Genomic DNA, 10470 nt, shown 5'->3' with positions numbered 1-10470 from the left:
TTTAATTTTAAAATTGCAGGAATACAAATCTCAATGTTTATTTATTTTTTTTTTAAATTGCTTAAATACAAATTCTGATGTCTAATTTTTAACTCACTTGAACATGAATTGTAATAATGGCTTTTAAATTGCATAAATAGGAATCGCGATGTGTGATTTTAAATCATGTGAATGTAATTTTAAATTGGGTCTTCGTTGGTAGGAAAAGACGTGAAAATGAATCTTTTTTTCCTCCTCGGGAATTGGAAAGAAAAAAAACATTTTTTGAAGAAGCAGATTTTTTTTTTTTTTAGTAATAGTAAAAAACTTTCCAAAACCGTGACAAATTTTCGTTGAACGGCGCTCGTTTATGTTATACAGGTCATATTTGTGTTAAAAGGCAGGTAACACTAAAATTTCTAAGCTGGTTAACAAGTATTATTGTACAAAAAAAAATTACTAAACTACTGTAAGTATATAGAGCAACTTTATTACATTTTTGAGCTAAAAATCTGAATCTACAAACACAAAATTTATTTATTAGGTTACAATCAGCAATTTTTAAAAATTTTTGCTTCCAAGATCAATATTGTTAACTTCTGATAAATTCAATACGTTGTACACAAATTCTACGAAAAAAAAAAAAAAACGAAATTGACTGTTTTTTTAAAAAAAAAAAAAAAAATACATATACATTGTTTTGAAAAGTGCATTAATGGTGTCCTGTAAATTTTGCAACAATTGGTTTGGTAGGGCACATTATAAGGATTATAAATTGCACAGAAACTTATGATTGGAATTGTCATCTTACGTTGACTGGGGTGCTTCCCTATTATGAACTGTTTTTGTAATATGTGTTTCCCTATATTGAACTGTTACTGTTCATACATGCTCCTTTGAACAGTTACTTTTATTTATCTTAATTTAATTATTATCCAAAATAGAGTTAATTATCTAATTAATGCTCTTTTTATGTTTTCTAATAATTGTTGACAATTGCATTCAGGTAGACGTATAAATAACTGTTTTATAGTAGTTTAATGATTTGAAGAGCTCATTAAATTAGGTGTCAAATCATTAAATTACAATTGAAAATCTAATACCGAACAAATTTTGATGCAATTTTTGACAATGATTATTAGAAAGCATAAACATGAAATTTGCAGTCATATTATCAAATTAACACTGAATTGAGATAATTTAGATGAATAAAAGTACCTGTTCAAAGGCACACATAGAAACAATACATAATTGAGAAACACCCCAATTGGTGTACAATGATTATTTAGGGGACACCTTCTTCCTGCCTGTCATTTGTAGTGAACGTATGGAATATCTCTGACAGCAGCATCTAACAGTACAGCCTAGAGCCATGTTAGCTCGGGGTATAAAGCATTCAGCTCCCAATGAGGTGACCCTGATTAAAATCCGGGTGAAGGCTGTTGATGCAAATTCTACTCCTGGCTCGCAGTGACCTCATTGCTGATGTAAAGTTTCCTCAGAAGTAGATTGACCATGGGTTATAATCTCCTTGTCGCATGGCTATCTGTGGTAGGTTTTCCTCTCCATGTAATGCAAATGCGGGTTAGTTCCATCAAAAAGTCCTCCACTAAGGTTAGTTTGTCCCAATGCTTATTCCAGGAGTTCGTTTATACTTCTGGGTTGGATTCACAATTACAAGTCTGCGGAGTTGAACATTGATATTCGTAAACTCAGAATCGGGTCAGCTGTTTAACGCTGATTATAAAATAAAATAACAGTACAGACTGTGTTGCCATGGATAGATTCCTCTGGTGTCGTTTTTCTATCATGTTTACAATTGTACTGCTGGAAAAACTAAAGAGAACAAAAATTTTCAAACACTATCGCAAAACTCGTTCATCTAAATATAATTCAATGTAAAAAGTACTTTTTCACATCATATTATTTTTTGATTTAATAATGAATGAAAGATTTTTTGATTAAAAGATAAACAAATATTTACATAATTTTTAACTGTGACGAAATAGATAGAATATAATTTTTGAGAAATAAAAATTTAAAAATGTGACTTTTTAAAACAATTTCATTACTTAGAAACTCAGGACATGTAGTTATCCTGATTTTTCTGATAAAAAATAGTTTGTCCTTATATTTAGCTCTTTGTCCTGATGTTCCTATTTAACTTATAAACTTTCCTTATAAACTTATTTTAAGAACCAAAAGATTATTTTTCCAACATTACTTCCAGCATATTGCTTCCAACTTTTTGGAAGAATGCATCCATTTTATGAAAAAGAAACTCAGTAATTTTCCATAGTAAAATTTTTATTGTAATAATTCAGTGGTCATACGCTTGTTCGTTATTTTCTGCAAACGCAGTAATAAATCTTGTAGGGTAAAATTTTGTAGTTTCACAATTATTGATTCATCTCTTTCAGATGATTTTTAATAAATACTAATAAAATGAACATAAAATTAAATAGTGATTTAAGGGATAATCCTCTAGTTTACATGTATCAAGTTTACATGCATTTTGTACAAAAATGTTTGATCATTTTGTTTTCATCTCCATATTATTGAAAAGCTACTTAAAATTATTGGTTTGAGGGAATAATAACTTACTGGTACTGATTGTTTGATTAAAGCGATATTACCTCAAAAATTTTCTATCTGTTGATACATAGGTATATAGAAATTTTTTAATAATATTGATAAATTTTCTACTATGAGTTTTCCAATCCTCTGCTAATAAAGTTATTCTAGAAAGAGTTAGAAATTTCTGTTCTAAACATAGTAAATAGTATAATTTTTATTCTTTTGTGATGAAATTTGAATATTTTATATTTAAGCAGAGCAATATATACTTTTTTTTTTGTTTGCTGTTTATTTTTTTTAAAACTAGTTTAGAATACTGTTCCAAAAAGTGTCCTGAGTTTTGTTTTTAAATGTTGTCCTAAATTTTTCTTCTGCCCATTACTAGGACTGGAAACTATTCGGTCGATTTACTTTAAATTTTGCCATTTGAAATTACAAAGTTTAAAATGAACTAAAAATCTGCATGTCTTATAATTCAAAAACTTCCTGCTGTTATTAAATAATGTAATAAAAAATTATAAATATTTTTAAAAATATATTTAGCATGAAATTGTCTTTGAATAAATGAGTTTTACGATTGCGAATAAAATATTTTTGATTTTCTTAAATGTTCTCAGAGATAGGTCCAGATTGTAGTTACTCTCTTTTGTCAAGAATGCACATTCTTTCAAAAATAGGTATGTTCATTCAGAGAAAGTACGTTTTTATGTCTAATTTTGTAATTTTAAATATCGTCTGCATTAATTAATAAGCGTAGATAAGGTAAATCCCCCTAATCATTTCAGTCAATGAAATTGTAATTTTTGTAGATCAAAAGCTATTAAGGAGTACCTTTTTTTTTAAATTTTGCTCACGGTATATCATAAATTTTTAGCGTAGTTTTTTCGTGCTTATAAGAGAATTACTGAACTACTAACTGAAACACTTATTTAATTACTTCACCCGCTTCTTTGTTTTTTCCCCCTCATTTTTTTTTTAAAAGTATATTAATAATTTAGAAAAGAATTATTTTAGATCACATCCTTAGATCATTACTTAAATACTTTTAGATCATATTCTTTGTTTTAGATTACATTATTTTAAATCATATTCTTTTATAAAATTGGAATTTGTTAGCTCATTTCTAGATGATGCCATATGATTTTTCATCCACCAAAATTAGCCTTATCACGTCATACTGAGGAATTGACGCGAGTTAAAATTGAGGAAAAGAACAATATTTTTAGAACAAACGATTTTTTAAAGATTTATGATTTCGTAATCTTTCATTTATTTTGCATTATTTGTGTTAAGCATTTGTTTCTGAGAAATCTCAAAACTCGTCATGTTGGAATATTCCAATCCTGTAGACGTGGAAATATTATCGAAGTTACCTTCTAACTATATTACTCACTCTTACATATTTTGATTAAGATACCGCTGTATCGTGTTAATAAGAACTCGAACAAAGATGAAGAACGATATAACTACTCTAATTTGTGTTTAACTTATTTAACGAACTGCGTAACAATGAAATAAGAGTAATGTAATAAAAAATGAATTTTATAAGAGTAAAATAAAAAATTTATTTTATAGTTAATAGTATTTTATTTTTCACATATTTCCACCAATAATTTCATTTTTATTTGCAGTAACCAACTCGGAATGATATGTAAGATTATAGATATTATATATATCCAGATATATATAATTTATGAAAAAAGTAAATAACCAATAAATCGGTATTTATCAACTCTATAAAATTATGTACTAAAGTGAAAGACATATTCCGACACAATTAATTAAGCTAACAATTTCTGTTTTTTAAATTTATTTATATGGTACGTCCTTCCCATTGGTTTTACATTATTAGATTAAGTAAAATCTGTTTTTAAAAGCTTATCCCTTCGAAATAATGATTAATTGCATTCAAACTTATTTGTATATTGCTCGTGGTCAACTCTAGATAGTCAAGAATTGCTATCTAGAGTTGTCAATCCGATATACTTATCTTTTACGGTGCCCTTTAAGAAACCTATTTCCACAGTATCTATAGTAGATATCTTGATACTGATATTATTATACTTATTTTCTTTAAAAACAACAACACTTAACATATACAATAATAATATGAATAATAGGTACTATAAAATAGTATGCCGAGTTATTATGGTTCTCCTAGACAAATAAGCACCTTTTACATTAATTTAGCTTCTTAATACAAAACATTTCTTTCTAATTTCAATTTGTACCTGTTGCCGAAATAAATTAAGCAGCATTGGCTTCAATAATTTTTTTTTATTTAAATTTATTGCTCAATTTTTAATGCTCTACAAAATAGAACATGAGACTTACAGATGTAAGTGGGCATAGTACAATTGCAAATTAAAAAGAAACAGAAAAAAATTAAAAGTTTAATTTGTGAATAAAATTACGTAAAATATTTAGGTTTTAAGCGCATTTAACAAACAAGGACAAAACAGGTGGTCAACAAATACCTAAGTATCTCTGTTCATTTTTTAAGCTTTCTTTTTGATATAAATTACGATAAAATATAATGTGTTCTATATTGTCAACATCTTAACCACAAGAACAAAAATTACAATTCACTAAATTAAACCTGAACAAGTAGCTGTTAAAACTTTCATGTCCTGTAAGGATATGAGTGAATATAAAGTCAGTAAAATATTTCCTTCACTTCAACCTCTGAAAATCAGTCAGAAAAAAAATCTTTTAGTCCACATAGCTTTTGGAGAAGCTAAGAATTCAGTGTTTCAGTCCAAAAAAAAGCCACACGTTTCCAGCGTAACTAACGCGACAGACATCGAAAGATCAATATCAAGGCAAGTCTGGTGATTCTTTTTAATTAATCACCTAGACGAATAACCACGTTTTCTTCATTATTTTAGCTTTTTAGTATACTTATTTTTTATTTCAATTTGTACCGATTACAAAAATTAAGTAAGCATCATTTGCGTAACTTTTGTTCATAAATAAAAATAAGCTAGCCATAAGTGACGAAAAACTAGATCCTTGTGGCATTCCATCTATTTGAATAAAAAATAATTTCTTATTATAAAGATAGTTATTACAAAGACGCATATTAATAACAATTTCCTAATAATTAAATTCGCAATTTAGGGTATTTTTATAATCTTAGTAACATGCGAGGTTAACCAATTTATTATAACATTTTAGAAAGTGGGATGCTATTAAAGAGATTCTGAATATGATGAACGAAGAGATAGAAATGTTCTGTCCTCTTAACTCTTCAGCGGTTCTTATATATATATATATATATATATATCTATATATATATATATATATATATATATATATATATATATATATATATATATATATATATATATATATATATATATATATATATATATATATATATATATATATATATATATATATATATATATCTGTGTGTGTATCAGACATGAGTAAAAGAAATATGTACATCGTTAAAAATCGTATACTATGAGTCAAATGATTACTTACAAAATAACTCAAATCGAGGAAGGACGGAAATGCTATCATTTCTGACTTTCCATTTGTAAAAATTTTTTATTACAAAAATAATGCATAATAGGGAATATAATTATCGTTTCACAAATATAATAGCGAAGTTTTATCTCAAGGTTAATTTAGTAATTTACAATGCAACTATTTACGTCAATTAGCATTGCAACTAATAACGTCAAAGGAAGTATTAGTTAAAACGTGCCTAGATAAATATTTTCGTACAATACCCCGCAACTCTATTCCGAAAAAAACTAACTACAATCATGTCTCGAGATCTGGGTAAGAAAATGTTTTATCTCATATTTAATAAATTATAGTAAAAAATCTTTTTAAAATGTTTTTTTCTTTCTTTGAAGGGCCGTGCAAATGTATTACAAAATAGTTAATTTAAAATCTTTTTCGTATTTCTTGTGAGTTTTTATAAAATGTTGTTTTGAAGTTTTGTTGGTTTCAGTTGCTGATATTTTCAAGACAACTTTCTAAAAAATTTTTTTTATTCTGTAGTAGCTCAAATATTCTTAGAGAATTATTATTTTTTTTCCAGGTGTATTATCTAAGCTCCGATGTTTGTCCTTTTTTTAATATTTTTTTCCTTTTTGCAGTGGACTTAGTTTATTACACCGTTTAAACCTATTTCTCATCGTCCATGTCCACTCCGCTTAAGACAAGAATCGAATATGGTTTTTCACTTATCAACTTTTCAAATCTTTAAATACGTTTATTTCAAAAGTAACTTTTCCCTCATTCTTGTGTTGGCATGGTGCTGACAATATATTAACTCTTTGTGGTCGTATTAAGTTTATACATGGGTGTCATGCTGGTCGGAGTTAATTTTCGTTGAACGAACAGTAATATGTAATATGCAAAATTATGAAGGAAAATTTATTATTTATTTTTTAAACTTTAGATATATGTAACATAATAATTTGTTTTAATTTTATTTTAAAATTATATTTTATGGTTCTTCCTCGTGTGGCAATAATAATTATCTGGTTTGGTGTCTTCCACCTTTATTTTGTTGTTTGAACATACTGAACCACTTTTACTCTTTACATCTTCCCCAGTGCTGCAATAGATGTATTTTACCATTAAACTGTGGCTAACATCTTTGTTGTGGTGGCGGAAAGCAGACATACGACTGGAACGGTAAAGAAGGGTTGGCGGCGGAGAGTAGACATACAACCTCAAAGGGTTAAGGCGTTTATTCTGGTAGAACTGAGCATTGGTCAATCGCCTCGATATTTTATCCACTTAAAAAAATTTAAGCCAAGTTTTGTTTAAAATATGCTTTTATAAGAAGTTTTCTTTTTATGTTTGAGCAAAACTACGATAATTGGTCGTAACTCTCCCTTCCATTGTAGTTTTATTTTCAATTAAAACATTTTTTAATGTACACAAGAAATGATAAAAAATAGACTACTTCATAATTGAAAAACAATAAAAATATTTTCAAATGTTGATTGATTTATAGTTAAATCGTTACAACTATTATTGATTTTATGCTGATGTTGGAATGGTTGACCGTGTAGCCGACGCAGAGGTGGCGATAGGTGTTAAAATTCGTCCTAAGACTTCCGGGTTTCTACTTCCGATTTATTTTTACTCTCAAGTTTGAAAAAGCGCGCCAATCAATATTAATATAGTACTTATGTTTATAATATAAGGCGTTTTCATTTCATCTTTAGCTTAATTCGTTTAATTTCAGCAGAAAACAAATTTAGATTTCTCCACAAGCATGCTGTGATGCTACCCAAAAGAATAACAAACGACGATATTTTACCCAATTATAGAAATGTAAGGGATAACGCTCAAAACATGGCAATAGCTTTATTTATGTTGTGATATTAGTTTTTCTAAATATATTTAAGGCTTTTCACCCTTTTAGAATTTACAAATTAGAGAAAACTCTCATGAATGATCAAATTACGAACAAATTTAAACTCAAACTCCAATAATAAAACAACCTAGAATATTAATCCTGTTCACATATCGCCTCGTAAACGTAGCATAAGCGGAGGGATACACTGGAATTTTTCTATATTTTTTTCGACTTTTCGAAGCTTGTTATTGTTTATATTCTGTCAACCATCCATAGGCCATCCAGGTTATTGAGCTGTCATGGTGCCTGAGTGTGTAGCCAATAGTCATGGGTTTAAATCCCGATCGAGACCTGAACCCCTATCTCTCTCAATCACTGTTTGCCCTCTGTTGAGCTAGGCTATCGACAGTGTCAACCGTCATCTATCTAAAGGTACCTTAAGATATAATCGAGTTACATGTCTCATATATTAGTGGATTGGAATTTAATACTACGCTAAATTACTCCCCCAACAGAATTTTATCCGTGATAGAATTCGATGAATGGATAACACTAGTTGATTCAATGCTGTTTTGCGAGAGGCTGGGGGAGCTGTATTAAGGTCACCGGTCGTTGCAATTAGCAGTCGAGTGTGTACAGGCTCCTGTTGTGCGTGATCGAGACTGATTAGCAACAGCGTGAGGCGGACAATGTCCCAGTCACAAATAGCAAGTCAACTGTTTAATGTAGACCATGTATCGAAGTAGGCGTGTTCAGATCACGACCTGGTCACTAATGTGGAACTAGGTTACTGGCAATGTCAACCGTCATCTATCTAAAGGTACCTCAAGATAGAATCGAGTTAACATGTCTTATATACTAGTTAATTGGAATTTAATAGTTGCAGTGGTAGCTACACTATATTTGCGACGTCTGAAAGTTGCCAACCGTATGAACGGGAATCTGTAGCAGTCTAACATGGGTAATGTTGCTCGTTTTCGAAACACAGGTTCATAGGTGTCCACAGGATAACGTTAAATGAGCAGCACTTCCGGCGTCCTTCGTGACAAAGAACGCAATATTTCATTGCCAGCCGTTGGGGGGAAAAGTTCTGATGTGTAGGGAAAAGGCTATAGGCTAGGAGCGAGTTATAGCACTTTTAACAGTGTGGCCACTATTTAAAACATACGACCACCTTTTCAAGAACTCAAAATTTTAAATGATTAATAAGACTGTTAGTATTGATAATGCAAGGCATCCTTTTAAAGTATTTCTCAAAATATGATAAACAGTGCAAGATTTATTTCGAAAATGAAGAAAAATTTTAAGAAACAATCGTGAAATAAAGTAATCATAATAGTTCCATGTTTAATTTTTAAAAAAAAAGTAATACTGAAATGCGCATGCGGTACATTTTCAACGAAAAAGTGAAGATCAGGTGGCGAGTTGCTGTAATATTTTAATCGCTATTCGTTATATTTAGTTAACCAGCGCCCAGGGACGATCGTTTATTTGACAACCAGTAACATCTTCTTTACATATTAAAAATCAAAGCGATGAAAATGTGTGAGGAGGACAATTATCTTTTTATTATAAGAAATATTTCTTTTCTTGTAGTCAAAGATTGCCAACATGATTACCACGAGTATTGCGTGGGTGACTTTCAACCTGATGATATTGTCATCAGCGGCATGGCTGGACGTTTCCCGCGCTGTGATAATGTAAAAGAATTCAAAGACGGTATCTATAATAAGAAAAATCTTCTACACAGCAGCAATGAAAGATTTACAAAAGGTAATTTTTCCGTTACTGTTGCATGGGCAACACATCTGTAATCATTTCTATTTTTGAAAAAATAATAATTTTGGTAGTGAACATAAATTTTTAACATGTGATATTGAAAAATTGTCTATTGTGAACAGTGTCATTTTTTATATTGACTATAATACTAGATTTTTTGTTTATTCTTTTACATTACGTGAAGCTGCAGGTTAATTAGTTTTTGTGTGAGTAATTTTCTTACGCAAAAATATATTGACCATAAGCTAACTTTTTTTTTTGTATGAATAATTTCTGGACTATGTTTGTCTTTGATTCAATGCTTATAACTAACTCCCTGGCATGTCCATGTCGGACCATGGTTTCACTAACAATTTTTCTCCAAAGTCGCCTGTCTCTAGCTCTTTGTTTCCAGTTTCAGACCTTTAGAATTTTAAGGTCTTTCTCCACCTCGTCTAACCATCTCTTGGCCGGCCTTACTCTTTACCTTTGGCCCTGGCACTGCCCCTTGAATATCTTGATTCAATGTTTATAGCAATGAGAATGAAAACGGTAATTGATGATATTTATCTCTTTTTTTACAGCAATGCAACTGGTTTAAATTGTTTTGTCTGTAAAATATTTTCAGGTTCACATATAAATCCTTTTGGAACAACTGGAAGCATTAAGAACTTGGACAAGTTCGAAGTTAATTTTTTTAATGTGTCTCACAATATAATCAATTCTATGGATCCCGCGACTAGGAAACTGCTGGAAGTTACATATGAGGCAATTGCAGATGCAGGTAGGATATTGATTTAATCGAAAATTTAGACACTAATTTT

General features: G+C 29.7%; 1 protein-coding gene across 1 annotated transcript in view; it reads left to right on the top strand.

The window, feature by feature from the left end:
• Positions 1-6206: 6206 nt before the first annotated feature.
• LOC107447920 (fatty acid synthase) overlaps positions 6207-10470 on the top strand; it is a 72543-nt gene continuing 68279 nt past the window's right edge. The window contains exons 1-3 of the mRNA XM_043045247.3: positions 6207-6348; positions 9485-9661; positions 10275-10430. Of these exons, the coding sequence (XP_042901181.2) occupies positions 6333-6348; positions 9485-9661; positions 10275-10430 (349 nt within the window). The 5' untranslated portion in view covers positions 6207-6332. The remainder of the gene's footprint in view (positions 6349-9484; positions 9662-10274; positions 10431-10470) is intronic.

This window comes from Parasteatoda tepidariorum, chromosome 7, assembly GCF_982258835.1.
Source record: "Parasteatoda tepidariorum strain Cologne lab strain chromosome 7, Ptep-v5.0, whole genome shotgun sequence".
Lineage (NCBI taxonomy): Eukaryota > Metazoa > Arthropoda > Arachnida > Araneae > Theridiidae > Parasteatoda > Parasteatoda tepidariorum.
This window is presented reverse-complemented; position numbering and strand designations above follow the sequence as displayed.